The 22,120-nt window shown below is 42.0% G+C and overlaps 1 protein-coding gene across 3 annotated transcripts in view; it reads right to left on the bottom strand.

Annotated features, from left to right (window-relative positions):
* Window positions 1–20,879: 20,879 nt before the first annotated feature.
* Window positions 20,880–22,120, bottom strand: part of RPGRIP1L (RPGRIP1 like) — a 361,700-nt gene continuing 360,459 nt past the window's right edge. For all 3 annotated transcript variants that reach the window (XM_040328736.1, XM_040328734.1, XM_040328735.1), the window contains one exon: window positions 20,880–21,598. In XM_040328736.1, the coding sequence (XP_040184670.1) occupies window positions 21,507–21,598 (92 nt within the window). In that variant the 3' untranslated portion in view covers window positions 20,880–21,506. The remainder of the gene's footprint in view (window positions 21,599–22,120) is intronic.

Raw genomic sequence — 22,120 nt, forward strand, 5'->3', positions numbered from 1 at the left:
AACGACGTAGAATTTAAAATTCGACGCAGGAACGACGGCCATACTTAACATGGCTTAAGACAACTAGGGCTTAGCCCTAGTTTTACGCGGCGGAACTCGACGTAAACGACGTAGATTTAGAGCGACGGGCCCGTCGGAGCGTTCGTGGATCGCCGTAACTGGTCATTTGCATATTCTACGCCGGCCGCAATGGCCTCGCCACCTAGCGGCCGGCCTAGAATTGCATCCTTAAGATCCGACAGTGTAATTCAATTACACATGTCGGATCTTCGTCCTAACTATGGGAAACTGAGTCTGTGGATCAGTTCCATAGTTAGGACCAGGGATACGACGGAGTAACAGCAGTTACTCCGCCGTATCTCTTTTGAGGATCTGGCCCATTATTACCTTCATGGGCTGTTACTGACTTCAAAGTACATAAGATGCCACTTCTGATTTCACGACTTCTGATTTCCCTACTATTTAATACACTTGGTTTTAAAGAACTCTTATACTGAATTTACTTTCCAAGATGCTAGAACACATATTATAGCAACATATTACTCAGTGTTAAACTACCCTCCCCCCCCCCCCCAACAAAAAAAAAAAACCCTTTCTCTTCTCTATAAAATCAATTAATTCATGGGTTATCCAATATCGTGATGATAAATATGTGTCATAATGAAAACATGTCCCCTCTCCACAGTTTTTGGTTTCATTTGAAGCATACCCACTTTATTCTCAGAAATATTCAAGGCACTTATTAGCATATCAAAACTGTTAATCAAATGGCTTATTCATTTCCCAGGGATTGACTTAATTTGTGATATGAGGACTATAAGAGCATTTAGGCTGATGGCAGCATGCCCTTTTTTTCTACAGTACAAATGTATGAATTTCATATGCGCTATTCATCCTTAAAGCAACTTGCTGTCACTACTGAACTGTAATGAATTCCATCTTTATGTCATTAGTCGGCTTTGGATGTTCACAAACATGAGTGAAGAACTCATTTTCCACTGCTTAAATTGTACAATGAGGCAAGCTACTAATTCTGTAAATGAAATGGTTTGTGGCCACTCAAGCAGAGATTTAATATATCATAGCAAATTAGGTTGATTTTAATAAATGACTTATCTTCCCTGAATACTTTACATATGCTTATGAGTGAATACAAATGGCTTGAAAACAGCAGAAAAGCTGGCTCATTTTTAGAGTAGATTACAGCAGAAAAAAAAATGCTAAACTGAAAAATGTTGTTTGGTGCAAATTAATTTGCATATAACAATGCTTCAAAATAACAAAATGTCTCACATAGCACTCTAAAAGGATGTTTGTTTGCATCAGATTTTCAGCATTTTAAACAAAGTATGGCTTATAACACAATTTTGCCTGCAGTGTAACCAAGCATGCTAGACACATTACAATAAATGATTTAGAAAAGTACACAATTTATAAGTGAGAAATACATTTGTGTAACATCAAATGGTCTATGACGTTTTTTTCTAATCTCAAAGTGCCTGCCACCCACAACTAAATAACATTTTAATTAGGTATGAGACTGGGTAACTATAATCAACCACACAGTAAATAAACAGTTCCAGTTAATAAAGAATGCAATGTGAATGCAAACCTAATTTAGTAAAGTGTACCTCTGGGAATTGGAGGTGTTAAGCCACCATACAGTGGTCAATCATGCTTTAATAGCTGATTCAGACACCATAAATAACTGCAGTCTTAAAAAATATAGTCTTACAGTACTTTTCAGAGTAAAGCACTTACTGATACAACTTAGCATGGGTCTGTAGCGGTACCCCTGCAGGGGCTGCTGGATATTGTGGTCCACTTGCCACTCTGCCCCAACCAGGCATTCATTTCCCAGTCACTCTTGAGACAATAAACAGTCCATATGTCTGTTTTGTATTTTATTGAGGGATTTTGAACTTGGATAGGGAAAGGAAAACTATGGGATGCCCAGAATCAATAATGGAATCAATAAGATGATCAGTTGGAACCTTCATTTACACTTCTAGAGTTACAGTCTCCTCCAGCACAATGCTTATTTGTAGACTTATTTTTAGACTGTTCCTCTCTCTCCTGTACAATACTTGGTTCCTGGTACAGCTAGCACATTGTACGCCCAACTCTGACTCCATCAGGCCTTAGCAACTGCCATTTGCAGGCAGGGACCGCTGGCATAGGGTAGCAACATAAATAGGAAAGTCTTTGGTGCTAGCTGACCTTTGGTGGACTACTGCTCTCAGTCAGTCCTCTTTAGGACCAGCCAGCCCTCCCGGCCAAAACTGCTTGACTTTACTGCCCATGACATCACAGTCTCTCCTGATGGCTCTACATCCATCTCAGACTATACTCTCTGTGAGTCCTGTCCAGATCATTCTTTGTTTCTCAGCAAGGCTATGATCTGCACCCAAACCCTCAGGCCCAAGGTCACCCACCCCCCAGACTGGGAAGCGCCTCAATGGCTCTGACAACCTAGTGTTCTACCTTGAGCTTCTTCCACCCAACAACTCCTCCCCAGCTGGACTGGGCTGGCCCTGAGTCTATCAAGGAGGGCTGCCCCCTGCCAATCCTAGTTGGGGATTGGTCAGGACTCCCTGAGACACCCTAGACAGCTCTACCTCTCTTCCCCTCGCCCCTTCTAGAATCCTCTAGAAGCAAAAGGGAGGTAAGCAAAAGATCATGCTATCTGTGAGTCACCAGCCTACTCTAGGCCATGCCCAGCCCCCCACAGATCAAAACAAACAGGCCTAGCTTACAGCTAGGCCTTATTAAATTTACGTGCAGTTACAAAAATCCAACTTCTAGCACCTACCTAAAGTAGAGGGCGCTACAGGTCCATAGTTTTAAAAACAGATTAATCCTTATTTACTGAACAGTGATCCAGAATAGTATTAGGGGATTTTAGAAACAACATAATTTACACTTATCTTATTTTTTATTGTAAAGACAGGCATCATTATTGATTTTCTAGGGTATCAAATACGGTTCCTTGTGATGAGGTATTTTTCATCGTAATTAAAAATTTTGTTTTGCCTTTGATGTACTTTAATCTTTCAGTTAATATGCTGTTTTATTTTACTTTCCATTGGTATTTACAGAAGCCTTTTCCTTTGCCAATGTTTAAAGAAACCGCTTCCAAATATGAACTATTCAGTGAGTTATTCATGACCCTACAGTGATGTTGAGTGTAACGGTATTTAATCTAACTTCCTTGTCAGATCCAGGATCGACCAGTTCAAATGAAGAATCAGTATGAAATGCAATTGGGTTATCATTCAAGAAGTCAAGTAGGGATGATTATGAAATGTCCAGAAATACAGAGCCTGGTACTGTACTGGTGCTGAAGTCCATAGGCACAAAGTGCCATTAATCAGGATTGGCAAAGCTTCCAATGTGTTTTACTCCTTTACTGACATACATGTGTCCCAACACTATCTTGCTGTCTGTGTAAAAGGCAAAAGAGTCTATGTCAAAAGTCTATTTCACATGTATAAGCTCAACAATTTCAATGACTAAGATGACTGTCCAGACTTGAACCCTTGGAATGGTATGTGCTGCTTTTTGGGGTCAACTTGGCTTTACCAAGGACACAAATGACACTTACTTCTTCTCTTGGATCTATAACTTTAAGGCAGGCTAAGGTAGCTATTTTTTCAATGGAAGAATCGGAGAATACATGGATCACTCTTCTGGTGGCGTTCATTAGGGATGCAGAAATGTATGAGTACTATATCCTATGCTTTCAGGGACTCTTTCCAAGATTATCATATTTGTTGTTTCTCTCTGAGTAACAAGGTATTATTAAAATGTGTGTTTTTAAAAGTAAGCTGTCTTAGAATAATTTAACCCTAAATGGTAAAGGGTTCTAAAATACCCAGAGGATTGCAAATGCTGTTCACATCAGAGAACTCCTAGTTTCATGAAGGGCTTGTCATAAGCTGATACTTGAAACATGAACATGTTGTGCTTGGCATCCCAACACAATCCAAGGTTACGTTGCGTAACAGGAAGATTTGTTTCTAGCTCAAATCCCTTTGCACTAACAGCATGCTGTTATAGACAATTTTGTGAAGCCTGAGGTTGGCAGTGGCAAGCATATCTTGAATTCTCTTGAGAAGATCAATTGCTTCTTCTTCTTCTATAGGCAGAGATTTGAGCTTGTCATTTATGTAAAAATTCCTTTCCACAAAATTCACGTGCATCAGAACTACATTCTTTTTCACCTTCTTGAGCTGTCCTTCTCAGCCCATAAATTACTACAGCATGTACTTTCATTTGGTAGTTCATAACTTTGTCACTGTTGTTGTTGTGATACCATCGGAAACTAAAGACATTTCTGTTGTCTTCTCGAAGGATGAAACAGGGAACATTTGCAGAATGTTGGCCATAACGGCAACTAATTCTTGTCTGTAGTGGAACAAAACTTTTATAAGACTGTTGTTCAGATGAGGCCCAATGAGAACGTTGTTGAGGGAAACACCTTCATATCAAGCACTTAAGTTGATCAGCTTTGGGGAGTGGAAGTTCCAAGAGAAAAGCCTTGTACACACGATACGAAAATCAGATGGAAAAATTCGTAAGACCACGGATTTTCAGATCGTTGGTATGGTGCTTTCGACAGCTGATTTCACTTTTTCATCAGACAAAAGCTGGATGTGCAGGCTATAAAATGTTTGCCAAATGTGAACTCCATGTCTGATTTTCAGATGGTCAGTACAAAAATCATCACACAAAAGTCAAAAGTACAAACACGCATGATCGGAATCGAGGAACAAACGGGAAGAGTTTGGTCTTGTAAACTACCATTCGTAATCTGCCCCAAGCGCCATTAAAACCTGTGGAAAGATTGTCAATGTAAACAGCTTTGAGTCTTTTGATATGTTCAGTGGACTGGGGACCTAGCCACCTGATAAGCGCATCTAGTTCTGTAGTTGTGACATTTGTGACAGTTCACTGATTGTGGTTTTGAAGATGGATTTCCAGCCTCTGTAGTTTTCGGATTTGTCATCAAACTTAGTGAGACCTGACTTGAGAAGCATTAGGTAGATTCAGGTACGGCCGTGCAATCTTAAGACGGCGTAGCCTAGCGTGTTTACACTACGCCGCCTTAAGTAAGAGAGGCAAGTACATAATTCTAAAAGCACTTACCTCCTTACTTAGGGCAGCGTAGTGTAATCGCGGCGGGCGTAAGGGCGCCTAATTCAAATTGGTTGGAGGGGGGCGTGTTGTATGGAAATGAGGCTTGACCTCAAGTTTTTTTAAGTTGTTTGCTACTGCGCATGCGCCGGGCGCCTACATTTCCCAGTGCGCATTGCGGCTAAGTACGCCGTATGGGCCTATTGATTTCGACGTGGACGTAAACAACGTAACTCCCGATTCGCGGACGACTTACGAAAACGACGTAAAAAAATTGAAACCTCGCGGCGGGAGCGGCGGCCATACTTTAACATTGTTATTCCACTTCCGCGTACATTCGTAAATCGGCGTACAAGCTCATTTACATAATCTACGCCGGCCGCAATGGAAGCGCCACCTAGCAGCCATCCGAAAAATTGCAATCTAAGATAGGACGGCGCAAGCCGGCCTATCTTAGAAATGTTTAAGCGTATCTCTGTTTGAGCATACGATTAAACATACGGCGGCGTAGATTCGGAGTTAGGTCGGCTTATCTACTGATAAGCCGGCCTAACTCTTTCTGAATCTACCTAATTGTGTCTAACAAACTGTGACATGTCTGTCTATTCAGACATTGGATGCACATTTGCATGCAGAACAATGTTAGTTACAAAGGCTGGTGCACTGATAATAAAATAACTTGTTCATACCCGACACTGGTTTAGAGTTGATTGCCATGTTAAATTGCAGCTGTAGGGCAGTATAATAGCTCCGTGGTAAGGTGTATTGTCCATTATCTGCAAAACAGTGTCCACAGTTTATGGAAAGTGATGGTGAAGCGCTGTGAACTAATAATAGAAGGGGATCTCAATACCTAACAAGTAGGTAACCCTAAAGTGAAATACATAAATAAATAAATAAATAAATAGATACTAGGTGACTATTACAGGGAAAGAAAGGTGAATAAACAACATATAATGTGAACATAAAGTGACACGAATGTACCAAGCTGGATGAACCAGAAACACAGTGGTAAAGGTGCACGGATGTGAACCAAACAGTAGCTTACACAAACTAAAATAACTGTGTACAGAAACAATGTAGAACAGAAATACGTGAAAAATGGTCTATTTAAAAAAGTGACATCCCAGAAGACAGTCCGGTGTGGCACGAATGTACCAGGCTGGATAAACCAGAGACACAGTAGTGAAGGTGCACGGATGTGAACCAAAATAACTGTGTACAAAAACAATGTATAACAAAAATGCGTGAAAAAAGTCTATTTAAAATAGTGACATCCCAGAAGACAGTCCAGTGTAAAAGTAGGCAAACTTTGGTGCGCACACCTCTTGTGGTACTAGATGCTCACCTCAGAGCCATAGCACGGATGGCTCAAAGTACCAAACAATGTCTCCCTAGGGGGTGCAGTCACACGGATTGAGGTTGAGATGAAGGGGGCTCCTCATCAAATATTCATACAAACATGGAAGCAAAAATAAATGGATAATAGCATAATCCTGTGGGAAACCTTGGCAATGATATATTACATATACACGCACTCACATTGAGGCTGTGGATAGTGGACCTATCTCCACGAACACCGCGTTCGTATCCGGAACTGGTATACTGGAGGATCACTGACAGACAAAACAACTCTCACTTCCACCTTCTCTGTATCTTCCACCTCCTGTCCGTAGTATCAGCCAGTGCTCAGGGGGTACAAGATGGAAGAAAAGAGAGGAAGGCCCATGGCGCAGTATCTTATGAAATTTATTAGAGTACAAGTAGCAGCAAAGTAAAAACTCACATTTAAAATTGGGGCAGAAGCAAAACACCTACGAGCGGCGAGCGACGGCTATGAGACGAGCTCGCCACTCGTAGGTGTTTTGCTTCTGATACGAACGCGGTGTTCGTGGAGATAGGTCCACTATCCACAGCCTCAATGTGAGTGCGTGTATATGTGATATATCATTTGCAAGGTTTCCCACAGGATTATGCTATTATCCATTTATTTTTGCTTCCATGTTTGTATGAATATTTGATGAGGAGCCCCCTTCATCTCAACCTCAATCCGTGTGACTGCACCCCCTAGGGAGACATTGTTTGGTACTTTGAGCCATCCGTGCTATTTTAAATATACTTTTTTTCACGCATTTTTGTTATACATTGTTTTTGTACACAGTTCTTTTGGTTCACATCCGTGCTCCCTCACTACTGTGTCTCTGGTTTATCCAGCCTGGTACATTTGTGCCACACCGGACTGTCTTCTGGGATGTCACTTTTTTAAATAGACCATTTTTCACGTATTTCTGTTCTACATTGTTTCTGTACACAGTTATTTTAGTTTGTGTAAGCTACTGTTTGGTTCACATCCGTGCACCTTTACCACTGTGTTTCTGGTTCATCCAGCTTGGTACATTCGTGTCACTTTATGTTCACATTATATGTTGTTTATTCACCTTTCTTTCCCTGTAATAGTCACCTAGTATCTATTTATTTATTTATTTATTTATGTATTTCACTTTAGGGTTACCTACTTGTTAGGTATTGAGATCCCCTTCTATTATTAGTTCACAGCGCTTCACCATCACTTTCCATATTTGAATTTTTTTCTGTGTAAGGCAGACTTTAGTGCCCCCCGGTGTCCAGTACAGATAGCGCAAGAGTACTACTATTTCCCACAGTGTCCACAGTTTGCTGGATAATGAGTAGGCAGAGAGTCTTGAGAGATGGCAGGCGCAGAGTACAGACATTGGTTGAGGGATAACGCTGCTGTGACTGGGGGCTGAACGTTTGGGAGAGAATGTGAGAAATATGATACATATGAGGCAACTGAGTGTCTGCTACTTTTACATCCTTCCCTTTCACTAGCAGCTTACTCTAAAACCTTTACGTTTATCATGGCTTTGGCTTGCTTTCATTGTTTCTCCAAAACATCCATGTCTGCTTTTTTTCATGCAACTTCTGCTTCCATCTCTACTTTCTTTTGTGCAGCTTCTGCATAAATTGCTTTCTTTTGGACAAAGGATGCCTAGATTTTAGAAGCATCAGCATCAGCACTGACTTTGATAAGTTGTTGGCTGTGAGTGGAAGATCTTGATTGTAGAGACTAGGTGGATATTGAGGAGGGCCTCATAGATGCAGAACAATGGGAATTAGATTCATGAAGTTGTGTGATTCTCACTTCTGCCTTTATCTTTGTAGTACTAAACTGTCTCTCTCTAAATTAATTTAATCAAATCCTTTTAATCCCTCCTGTGACTCTTCAGTGTTGTACCATGTTAATAAATAAAAGTGCAGCGCCTATACCAGGAACTCTTATAACAAGAGTTCTGAAATATTAAAGTGTAGTGAATAAATTCAAACCTATCACCGTGAATATGTAATGAACAACTCAATATACGTGACATATATATAAATGTCCATAAAGGTGAAAAAATCCAAAAGGGGCAATCTTGTAGAATCAATGTGGAAAATGTTTCTTTCAAAGAAACGTGATCCCTCCAAAGCCAAATAATGAGATACCCTTATACCGGATAGGGTGGACCCAGACTACAACATACGGTGGTGGGTCATACTTGCATGGGGGGCCGATTGCCCGATCTGGTCATTGCTGTGATAATGCTCCTCGCTTCCATTGGATTGGTAGTCTCCTCGGCAGGATGCTGTATGAATCAACCTCCAGGTGACTCACTCCACTCCAATTCAGGATAGGGACAGTGGGTGAAGCAAAACCAGCTCGTAATAGACCCAATGGGCTGCAAACATGGGGGGAAACAAGGAGAACGACTCCTCAATTTAATTCTTATGCCGGGTACACACGAGAGGATTTATCCGCGGAAGCGGTCCTCCGGACCGTTTCCGCGGATAAATCCTCTGGTGGATTTTGATCTCCTGGTTGTACTAACCAGGAGATCAAAATCTCGTCCGCGGTGACACGTCGCGCCGTCGCCGCGATGATGACGCGGCGACGTACGCGACGCGGTGATATAAGGAATTCCACGCATGCGTCGAATCATTACGACGCATGCGAGGGATGGGTTCGGACGGATCGATCCGGTGAGTCTGTACAGACCACCGGATCGATCCGCTGGAGCCGATTCCAGCGGATAGATTTCTTAGCATGTTAGGAAATTTTTATCCGCTGGAAATCGGTCGGCCCGAAAAATATCCGCAGATAAATATCCGCTGGATCGTACACACCAGCGGATCTATCCGCTGAAACCGATCCGCGGATCAATTTCAGCGGATCGATCCTCTTGTGTGTACGGGGCCTTAAAATACCAAAAAAAAAGCCAGACGTTAAATCCAAAAAATTTCAAATAGAAATTAAAAAATAATCATCACAACCACCACATCCAAAATAAAGGTAAATGTCATCAGTACACAGTTTGCGCAGTGTGGAAGTCCACACACCAATGACACCACTTCCACACTGCGCAAACTGTGTACTGATGACATTTACCTTTATTATGGATGTGGTGGTTGTGATGATTATTTTTTAATTTCTATTTGACATTTTTTGGATTTAATGTCTGGCTTTTTTTTTGGATTTTAAGAATTACATTTTACGCTATGAGAAGTCATTCTCCTTGTTTCTTCCTGTGAAGTTCCAGTGTGGGCTTCCGCCCTCACATCGCGGGATACTGGCGCATGGCCACTGCGCTGACGTCATGCAGGCGCTCAAACCGGGTAGGGGACATAAGAGCAGGACATTCATGCGCTCAGTGTTATGGATGCTGGACCCCGGGACCTCTGTGGACTTATCCAGTCCACAGTAAGTTTGCTTTACCCCTTTTAGTTACTTCTCTAGTACGCCCTTGGCTCCCTTTCACCCCCTCTCCTCATCTGTATTATCACCACGTTTAATCTTTTAATTTTTTCCATTTAGATATCACTGGCTGGCTTCACTACCCTGACACCTTCCTGGGACCCAATGTGGCCCCCCTCCCCACTGAGATTTCTCATCATTGACACCTTCTGCTGAGGCCACATGTGGCTTCATGCACATGTTTCAGTTTTGGGCTCCTGTTCCCGGGGTCCTCCCATATGCATCACTTACCTGCTTACACCCACGGTACCACACACTTTATTCCCTTTCCTTCTCCCTCATTTTACCCCTTAGTCCTATCCCTATTCCTCATCCCCACCCCCATCCCTCTTCCTCCCCTCCTCCCCCTCCCCCCCTCTTCCTGCCCCCCTCTTACTCTCCCTTCCCTGCTTTACCCTGTTCCCAATCCAATTGCTGTCCCTTTCTGCCCCCACAACCTCACACCATTTATTTTACTTTTTCATTACCGGTTTGATATCACAATTTCTAGGTAAGCGGCTGAGCCCTTGTTCCCCAATTTACTTATTGTAGTTGTTAAATGTTTTTATCATTGACTGTTTGTTATCTTAATTTTAGACATGCTTCTGATGAAGCGGCCTATAGCTGCGAAACTAGTCAAGATGATTGTCGTGACCCTCAACCCACTGTCCTTCTCCCCCTTTGGGGATTACTATATTGGTGTTGTGAATGGTCGTTATTATTTTTTATTCTGTCTCCCTTGTTGTGTCTTATTGCTGATGTATTTAATAAAAATGTTTCTTTATATTTGTTATTGTACAGTTTATATTCATTTTACCCATACTGTGATAGTCCAACTATGGCCCAAACCTCACATATTCACGGTGATACGTTTGAATTTGTTCACTACACTTTAATATTTCAGAACTCTTGTTATAAGTGTTCCTGTTATAGGCGCTGCACTTTTATTTATTCAGTTTGTTACAATTATCCTTTTGTTGTGTTGGCTGCCCACTATAGATATTTTCTATAAGTCCAGTATTTACTTTTTTTTTACTTGTACCACTTTAAGGCTGGGTTCACTAGCTGCGGCTACGGCTCGCAGCAAGGGGTCCAGTGCATCCCCGTTCTCCATTTCAGGGGAGAATCAGTTCTGAATTTTTGCCTGAATTCAGACCTGAAACAGAGACAAAGATGCACATGTCCCTTTTCCAGTGTGGACCGCGGCTGCCCGGATATGTGTGAACCAGCTCCATTGCGTGCCGGCCACTCAAAATTAGATGTAGAGAAACCTGCATCCAATTTGCATAAGTGTGAACCCAGTGTATAGTATACTAACCCAGGTTAGTATATTTAAGGTAGACATGTGCACTGCCAAAAAATTCTTTTTTTTTCGTTTTTCTTCTTTTTTTTTCGGAAATTAGGGAAATTAAAAAAAAAAAAAAAACGTTTTTGTTTCATTCGTTTTTTAATTTTTTTCAGAAATTCAGGAAAATCTAATTTTTTTTTCAGTTTTATTCATTTTTTTCGGAAATTCGGAAATTCGAAAATTCGGAATTCTGAATTTTCGGATTTCCGAAAAAACAAATAAAACGGAAAAAACGAAATTTCCGAAAAAAAAAAAACGAATGAAACGAAAATGAAAAAAACAAATTTTCTGAATTTCGGAAATTCAAAAAAAATCGGAAATTTCCCATTTTTTTAGATTTTCGAACTTTAGATTTTTGAATGTTACAATTTCGAAATTTCGAATTTTTTAATTTTCTAATTTCTTAAATTCCGAATTTCAAACATTTTCGTTTTTATAATTTTCGCATTTTTCAATTTTCAAAATTTCGAATTTTGTCATTTTCGAATATTCGAATTTTCGAAATTCGGAATTTCCATAAATCCGAATTTCGGAAATTTCGGAAATACGAAAAATTTCCAATTCGGGATTTCGGAATTTCTAAAATTCGAAAATGTAAAAAATTGAAAATTCCTGCAATTTAGAAAATTCTGAATTTCGAAAACTCGAAAATTCAGATTTTAAAAATTTGATTTTTTTAATTTTCGAATTTTTTTAATTTTTATTTTTCGAATTTTTCATTTTCGAAAATTCGAAAATGAAAAATTCGTAAATTCGAAAAATAAAAAATTTGAATATTCGAAATTTCAAAAATGAAAAATTCGAAAATTGAAAATTTCAAAATTCAAAAGTTAAAAATGTGAAAATTCGAAATTGAAAACCATCCATCGCAATTTCGAATTGATCAATTTCGAATTTTCGAAATTTCGAATATTCAAATTTTTTCTTATTTTTCGAATTTACGAATTTTTCGATTTTCTCAATATTGAAAATTCGAAAATGAAAAATTCGAAAATGAAAAATTCGAAAATGAAAAATTCGAAAATGTAAAATTCGAAAATGTAAAATTCGAAAATGTAAAATTCGAAAATGAAAAATTCGAAAAACTGTGAAATTTCGAAAATGAAAAATTCGAAAATTGAAAATTTCGAAATTGGAAAATGAAAAATTGGAAAATGAAAAATTGGAAAATTCGATATTTCATAAATTCCAAAAATTGTAAAATTTCGAAAATGAAAAATTCGAAAATTGAAAATTTCGAAATTCGAAAATGAAAAATTAGAAATTTTGAAAGTTCGAACAATGAAACATTTGAAAATGAAAAAATTAGAAATGTTTAAATTCGAAAAATAAAAAATTCTCAAATTCGAAATTTCTAAAATACAGAATTTCTAAAATTCGAAAATGTGAAAATTGAAAAAAAAAGGAAAATTTTTCGAATTTCCGAAAATCCGAATTTCCGAAAATCGTCCTTAAATATAGCCTGCAACCCAGATGCTTCTTTGTATAAATTCTTTATTGGTACAAAATAGTAGGTACAGAATCCACAGAATACTAATGCATTTTGGCCGAAATGCATTAGTTCTGTGGATTCTGTACCTACTATTTTGTATCAATAAAGAATTCATATGAAGAAATAGCCAAGTTGCTGGCTAATATCTTTAAGGACTTATGTTGTGGAAAGCCCTAGCCTGAGCACCGGCTTCCTGTTGTCATATTTCTTAACACAGCACTTGAGCTTGCGTGAGTTACTTAAACTCATAAATCTGTTGAACCTTCCAAGATCTGTAAATAATTTTAATATGTAAATACTAGCTCGTTATGAATTACTTACCTGAGATCGAAGCCCCCAAAGCGGTCCTCGATCACCGCAGCCATCTCTCCCGGAGTGAGTTCCAGGTATCGTTGCTCCTGGCCTGTGACTGGCCGGAGCAGCAATGACGCTAGTGACGGCACGATAGCCTTCACTAATGGCACGCTCAGTGCGCCTGCGCCGTTGTCTATGGCACGCATGCATCATAGACATCGGTGCCCCTTTTTTAGAAAAAATCTCCTTAACCGTGTAGGTTAACCACTTCCATACCAGGCACTTACGCAGCTTCCTGCCCAAGCCAATTTTCAGCTTTCTGCGCTGTCGCACTTTGAATGACAATTGTGCGGTCATGCTACGCTGTACCCAAACAATTTTTTTATCATTTTGTTCCCACAAATAGATCTTTCTTTTGGTGGTATTTGCTTACCTCTGCGATTTTTATTTTTTGCGCAACAACTAAAAAAATAACAAAAATTTTGAAAAAAAATAAAGTTTTTATTTTTTTCTGTTAATTTTTTTGTAAATAAGTACGTTTTCTTTTTTAATTACGGGCACCGATGAGGTGGCACTGATGGGCACTGATAGGCGGCACTGAGATGCAGGGTGTCAGACTAACACCCCTCACCACCGATCGCCGTGCTGCGCCCCCAAAGGGGGCGCGCCGGCATGAAATCCTGCAGGACGTCAATGGACGTCCAGTCAGGATTTCACAACCACTTCCCGGACGTCAATTGTCCATTGACCGGGCGGGAAGTGGTTAAGGAGATATTTCTTGGACCTACAGGTAAGCCCTAATCTAGGCTTACCTGTAGGCTAAAGTGGTCTGTAAGGGTTTACAACCACTTTAACTGTCTCTGAGAAATGTATGAAATGCTTAGCTCTGTGTCTGGAGGTTGATTTGTGAAGAACGGGCTGCTTTCTGTCTCACTTGTTTGAGAAGGCATTCAAAGCATTAATCAGAATGGCAAGTAGTAGTGCAGGCAGCTTCTTCTGTACACAGTGTTTAATGCACAACTGACTTGTATAACAGTCCCATTAGGCAGCCACTGTAGAATTGGTATAGTATGCTGTAAGATGTGATTAGCTTGCAGGCATATACATGCGTATACATACATGCGTATGACAATGTCTGCATGCTGTTTATGTGCAATATCACAGTATAATCCAGAGCTATAAAAATACATTTTTCACTGGAGCTCTATGATTTTTGGACTGTTCTACCTATCCAATCTAAGCTCTGAAGTTTGATCTCTATCACCCATAGGGTGACCACATTTCCAAACTACCATTCAGGGACACCCTCCCTTCCCAAAAATCAACTTGTGCTGTAACGAGTCACAGCACAGTGATTAGACATAAGAGGTGGGATTTATGATTTCTCCAATCACAAGCAGGGGGCATGGATTGTGCTCCTCCAGGCATTCCCGGCCAGGACAAGTACTGTCGGTGAGCAAAGCGGTGATGTGGTGGCCTTTTTTGGAGCATCAGATTGGCCCGGGGGGGGGGGGGGGCTGTGTCAGTTTCATTCCGGGAGACTGTATTGTCCTGGAATGAAGGTGCCTGGGACAGACCTGCAAAATGCGGGACTGTCCCGGGCAATCCGGGACACATGGTCACCCTAATCACCCAGTTATGGCCAGATTGCTGTAACGTACAGTTTCAGTACAATTATCAGACAGTGACTCAATCCATATGACATCTTGCTGATCATAGAAAGCTTTAATCCAAAACGTATGCAGATATGCACAGATTACCATCAGACAAAAACATCATAGTATGCCTTAGCTCCAGCAATTACTTGTGCTCCAAATAGAAACTAAAGACACACTGAAGCAGGGTGGGACTAACTGTACAGAGCGACTCCTAGCTACAGCGTGAGGTAGGAACAAAGGGCCAAATCCTCAAAAGGGATACGCAGGCGGAACTGCTGTTCAGCCTGCGTATCCCTGTGCCTATCTTTGGAACTGATCCTCAGAAGCAGTTTTCCAAAGATAGGCAGAAGATCCGACATCTGTAAGAGACTTACACTGTCGGATCTTAGGATACAGTACCGCATCCACCGCTGGGGGCATTTTGTGTCGAAATGCCGCCTAGCGTATGCAAATGAGGACTTACGGAGATCCACAAAGCTTTTCAGCTTTGTGTTTTCTGCGTAAGTTTACGTTTGCATACGTAAAATTAGTTCTGCTTTTACAAAGTGTAAACTAGTTACACCTTGTAAAAACAGACCTTTTTTTCGATCGCCGCAATTTTTTTTACATTTTGAATTATTTTTTTCGGCGCATAACTTTTTTTTTTACCCGACACAACTTTATTGTCCCGTCGCAATCCACAAAGCCCGGCGTAACGTAATTTTGCGCGCTGCCCGTCGGGAAAATGACGTCACGAGCATGCGCAGTACGGCCGGCGCGGGAGCGCGCCTCATTTAAATTGTCATCGCCCCCTGCAGAAGAGGACCGCCTTGCGCCGGAGACATTTAAGTTACACGGCCGAAAATTTCGAGGTAAGTGCTTTGTGGATCGGGCACTTAGGTAGAAATTTTAAGGCAGTGTAACTTAAATGGGAAAAGATAAGTTAGGCAGGATCTTTGAGGATTTGGCCCAAAATTATTAAATGTGTAAATTGATAATGATAGTACTGCTATGTTTACTTGTTTGGGAAATAGAAAGGTTCACGTTAACCACTTCCAGTCCAGGGCAATTCTTTAATTGTACACACACACACAATACAATTAATTAGATAATGCTTGATTAGCTGATTTCCGGCTACAGTAGCCTGGGAATTAATAATCTGAAACTGGCAGTGACAAATATTTGCTGCTTCTGGCTTTATTATTCACAGAGGAGATCAAGGAACAGATGTTCCTCAAGCTTCTCCTACTTTCACTGTTTAAGCAGTTTACCACAGTCCTGGGCTTCCCAGAGGAATGAGAGCCTGGGAACCATAGCGAGGGCATGGGGGATTTGGCATATCACTATTACTGAACAGCGGAAAGCCTGCTGAAAAGATGATACCAAGCTCATGACTGCAACTGTAACCATGAGCTTGTGTTAGCCATTTGAAGTCAAAGACATTTTAAAACAGTCTGTAGCGCTACCCCCGAAGGAGCCACTGATTTGTTATTGGGTTACAGTACCTTAATGTGGCGTATGGGTGCAGTTGGAGAACAAAGCAGTAAGCGAAGGTCCAGACAGTGAATAAAGAGTTTTCCAATGCTTTATTCCAGGCCAAACACGGCCAACATCAACATTAAGTGGGAAGAGCAGGTTGATGAAGAAAAAGGAGAACCTTGCAGTGTCAGGCCCGGATATTAATTGAGCAGTACTTGCTATGTCAGCATCCGGGGACAGCCTCTCTCCCTCCCTCCCTGCCACACATCCCACGCCCCGCACTCGCAGCACGGGCATTAAAATAGGAATAGTAAGCCGACAGGGACTGCCTCTCTCCCTCCCTCTCTGCCACATATCCCACCCCCTGCACTCACAGTGCGGGCATTACAATAGGAATAGTCAGCCACCTATGGAACACCCCTCTCCCTCCCTCCTTGCTGCACATCCCGCCCCCCGTACTCGCAGCGCAGGCATTACATTAAGAATAAAGTAGTTAGCCACAGAGGACTGCCCCTCTCCCTCCCTCCCTGCCACACATCCCACCCCCTGCACTCACAGTGCGGGCATTACAATAGGAATAGTCAGCCACCTATGGAACACCCCTCTCCCTCCCTCCTTGCTGCACATCCCGCCCCCCGTACTCGCAGCGCAGGCATTACATTAAGAATAAAGTAGTTAGCCACAGAGGACTGCCCCTCTCCCTCCCTCCCTGCCACACATCCCACCCCCCGCAGTATGGGCATTTCAACAGAAACAGTCAGCTGCCTGGGACCGCCCCTCTCCACCTCCCTCCAGCTGCATGTCTAAGGAGTGGGGCGGTGCATGCCTCAAGCCAGTTCTCAGTTTGCACTGATGCCTGACCCCCCCTGGCTGCAGGACAGAAGTGAATGGTAACTATGGCAATGTACTGTGATTGAAAGCAGCACATGTGCTTGAGGGGGTTGGAGGCATTGAACAAGATGTGTGCTGGGAGAAAAGGGGGGATAGAGAGCATAGATGTGCTGCATTGGAGGGAGTGGGTGTAATTCGAGGCATAGGTATAATGGATTGGGTGGGGGTAGAATTGGAGGCATAGGCTGAATCATACTTATGCCTCCAATTTCACCACCCCTGCCAATCTATCATACCTATACCTCCAATTTCACTGCATTGCATTGGGGCTGCATTGATGGGCACTGATCAGGATGCACTGATCAGGATGCATTGATGGGCACTGATCAGGCTGCATTGATGGGCACTGATCGGGCCACATTGATGGGCACTGGTAAAGATGCACTGATGGGCACTGGTAAAGTTACATTTGATGGGCACTGGTAAATCTGCATTTGATGGGCACTGATCAGACTGCATTGATGGACACTGGTGAGGCTGCATTGATGGGCTCTGATCGGGCCGCATTGATGGGCACTGATCAGGATGCATTGATGGGCACTGATCAGGCTGCACTGATTGGGCCGCATTGATGGGCACTGGTTAAGCTGCATTTGATGGGCACTGATCAGACTGCATTGGACACTGGTGAGGCTGCATTGATGGGCACGGGTGAGGCTGCATTGATGGGCACTGATCGGGCCGCATTGATGGGCACTGATCAGGATGCATTAATGGGCACTGAACAGGCTGCACTGATAAGGCTACATTGATGGGCACTGATTGGGCCGCATTGATGGGCACTGATTGGGCCACATTGATGGGCACTGGTAAAGCTTCATTTGATGGGCACTGATCAGATTGCATTAATGGGTTCTGGTAAAGCTGCATTGATGGGCACTGGTGAGGCTGCATTGATGGGCACTGGGGAGGTTGCATTAATGGGCATTGGTGAGGCTGCATTGATGGGCATTAATGCGGCTGCACTGAAAAGGTGGCACTGATAAGCTATGCTGTACCGATGGGCACTGATAGGCTGCGTTGATGGGCACTGATGAGGCTGCACTTTGTTCATATTTATTTTTGGAACTTATTTCTGCATAAAACATTTAACAGTGTTATTTCATGAGATTATTTACGAGGGTGTGTTTAGGGGTGGAATTATGGGCGGAGCAGGTTAGCTGGTGGCGAGTAACTCAAAAGGCCTGGCTAATAGCTCAGGACTTGAAATGTTGAGCCCTGCTACAACTATATCTATACTATTGAAATTTTGAGGGCTACTCTGAAGTCTCTGACAATGTCCAAGCAATGTAGGGAGATTTCCTAATACTACAGATCAATCCGCCAGTCAAGTCCCCCCTGGTTCCCATGGGACCTGAATCTAGTATTATCTGTGTTGCAGAAGCAACCCTTTGAACCTATTCGCCAGATTCCGCTGATACTTTTAGGCAGGAAATTGGCTTTTTTGGTTGCTATCTCTTCGGTTAGAAGAGCATCGGAATTAGCAGCTCTTTCTTGCAAGGAGCCTTATTTAGTTTGTCATAAAGACAAAATTGTACTGCGACCCCAACCTGCCTTTTTACCCAAGGTGGTGTCGGCTTTTCATTTCCAATCAGGACATTGTCCTGCCTTCTTTTTTTCCGAATCCGCAGACAGCGGAGGAAAGGTTGTTACACTCTCTAGATCTTGTGAGAGCTATAAAGGTAGGCAACCCGCTCAGATACGCAAGACAAATATTTTGTTTATTTTGCCGGATGGTCCAAAGAAGGGACAAGCGGCGTCAGGATCCACTATCTCCATGTGGATCCGACAGACAATTTTTCAAGCCTATGGTTTAAAGAATAGGACTCCTTCTTTTTCTGTTAAGGCGCACTCAACCAGGGCGATAAGTGCTTCATGGGCAGTGCACCACCAGGCTTCAGTGACTCAGATCTGTAAAGCTGCAACTTGGTCCTCAGTCCAAACATTTTCCAAAGTCTATCAGGTGGACGTGAGAGGACAGGAGGATGCCGCCTTTGGGCGAAGTGTGCTGCAGGCAGCGGAATAGAGCTTCTAGTCTCTGACGGGCTGCTTGATCTGTGTCTCCCCCCTTCATATAGGGCATTGCTCTGGGACGTCCCATTATGTAAAGACTTAGGCTCTGTTTCCCGTGGCGTACGATAAAGATAATATGATTTTTAAAACAGCTTACCTGTAAAATCCTTTTCTTTGAATACACCACGGGACACAGAGGTCCCACCCTTCTTATGGGAGACCTTATTGCTTTGCTACAAAACTGAGGTACTCCCCGGATGGGAGAGGCTACATGGAGGGGAACGGTCTCCGATTGGTTGTGCCAGTGTCCAATCACCTCTGGTGAGCATATAACCCACTATGTAAAGACTTAGGGCCAGATTCACGTAGAAGTGCGGCGGCGTAACGTATCGTAGATACGTTACACCGCCGCAAGTTTTCATTGCAAGTGCCTGATTCACAAAGCACTTGCAATGAAAACCTACGCCGGCGGCCTCCGGCGCAAGCCCGCATAATTCAAAGGGGCGTGTGCCATTTAAATTAGGCGCGCTCCCGCGCCGGACCTACTGCACATGATCCGTTCTGAAATTCACGCCGTGCTTTGCGCGAACTGAGGTAATTTTTTCGAACAGCGACATGCATAGTGTACTTCCGTATTCCCGGACGTCTTACGCAAACGACGTGAATTTTTAAATTTCGACGCAGGAACGACGGCCATACTTTATACAGCACATACGTGTGCTGTGTAAAGTTAGGGCACCCAAAACGACAACTAAGTTTGCGACGGGAAACTAGACTAGCAGCGACGTAGCGAACGCGAAAAACCGTTGTGGATCGCCAAAACTCCTAATTTGCATACCCGACGCTGGTTTACCATGCGAACTCCCCCCAGCGGCAGCCGCGGTACTGCATCCTAAGATCCGACAGTGTAAAACAATTACACCTGTCGGATCTTAGGGATATCTATGCGTAACTGGTTCTATGAATCAGTCGCATAGATACTCTGAGAGATACGACGGAGTATCTGAGATACTCCGTCGTATCTCCTTTGTGAATCTGGGCCCTAGGCTCCGTGTCCGTGGTGTACTCCAAGAAAAGGATTTTACAGGTAAGCGGTTTTAAAAATCCAATTTTTTTATTCTCAAGGCACCCCACTCTAAGGTTTGGTTCACATTCCTGAGTGTCAGAAACACATACAAAATCGCACATGTTCCTGACACGCAGACAAACACACTTCTCTTTAGAAGATGTGCCATTAATTCTTATTAGAATATCCAATCATTGGCAAATGCCATGCATTTTTGATGCAGTGTGACTTTAAATAAAGGGTCAGCGACTTCTGTCCCCGCATTTCTGCGGGTAGGGCATCCCATTGAAATGAATGGGCTGCCCTACAAAGAGCATAGAAGGGAACAGAAGGGGGTGCCACAACTTGCGGTCAGTTTACTGCAGAAGTTCTCTTCCCCTCCACCTCGCTCACCTTCTGGGACAAGTCACAGGTCCCAGACGGCTGCAGGGCCATTCACAATGCGCAGCGCAGCAGGCAGCCGGCTGTGAAGATGCAAGGAATCACAAACGGCTGTCCACAGTAAACATGCTGATGCCAGGGACCCGAAGACTGTAGAACAACTGGTTTGGGTGAGGATGGCACTTGACCCATGGACAAGTGAGTGTCCTTTTATTAAGAATCAGCAGCTACAGTATGTGTAGCTGCGGACTTATTTTTTTTCAATGAGGGTGAAGAACTGCTTTAATGACAATTACATTTCAAAAATCAAAAACATGAAAAAAATAACACATACAATACAAAAACAATACTCATATTATTAAAAACAAAGCCATTTAATATTGTGAACATAAAAATATGCATTTATAAAACACATTTTTTTCTGATTTATTTTTAATTGTAAAAACAAAGTGAGAACAAAGCAAACAATAATTTATAACTATCTGGTAACAGACAAAGCAGCACCATGCATTGTATAGAACTAGAAATGTAGCAGCTGACTCCAGCCCTGGATGACTGTACTGCAAACCTATTGTCAAATGAAAAATCGATGCATTTTTCTATGGGACTAATAGCAGATGAAAGGAATGCTGCAATGCAATTATCTCATTTTGTGCACAGCTCCAAATGTTTGCATGTTAGCACGCATTCTTGCATTTTGAACACTTGTCAAACATTTCATGAATGAAGCTTACAAAGCTGCTTTTAGAACTCTTAAATATTTATGTGTCTTAGCACCTGATTGAAAACAAAGAGAATGTAGTGATTAAAAAAATAAAAAAAAGCAGGACTGCGAATACGACATGTGGCCTGGATTTCACTATTAAACTTGCTTTATTATCAACATAATAAACGCTGGTTGTTGGTTTCAAAGATCAAAACTGGAACAGGCGGAAGTAACAAAGTTTTTAAATTTCTTTTCCATGCATAAGCTTGGTTTATTAATCCTGCATCAATGACCTGAGGGCCTCAGCAGCTTCAACTGTCACGGTCATCTTACCAATTATTTTTTCTCCAGACACGGAATCATAAACTGGATCAGGAAACAAAAAGAAAAAAAGTTAGAAAAAAGCCAAGTGTACACGGACTGTCAGCTACATTTTGCTTTGATTCACAGCATAACATCAACCAGAATCCATATTATAGTTTATACTGAACCTCTTATCTAAGTATGTCTTGTCTATACAGGCTGTTATGCATTCCATCACCGAACACTTTCAAAATGAATCACCTGACACAAACATTGTTTAAATTCATAGTAAAAACCGATGGACTGGGAGAGCATAAAAAGGCCTTCTTGCCTTTGGCACAAGACACCTAATAAAGGAGTGACTGCTCACCACTGTGCCCAGCTAGTTACCAAACAGCCAAGGCATATGAAACATGGAAAATACTAAATCAAAGCCAAATACCAAACCTAGGTTTCCAAATACTATAGTGTCCTACAAAGTAGTCCAGCCATTACACCCACACAAAAAGAAAACTGCATTATCACAGATATGAGATTTATTATTAAAACCTTAAAGGAGTTGTAAATAAAAAAAAAATGTATGCT

This window comes from Rana temporaria, chromosome 11, assembly GCF_905171775.1.
Source record: "Rana temporaria chromosome 11, aRanTem1.1, whole genome shotgun sequence".
Classification (NCBI taxonomy): Eukaryota; Metazoa; Chordata; class Amphibia; order Anura; family Ranidae; genus Rana; species Rana temporaria.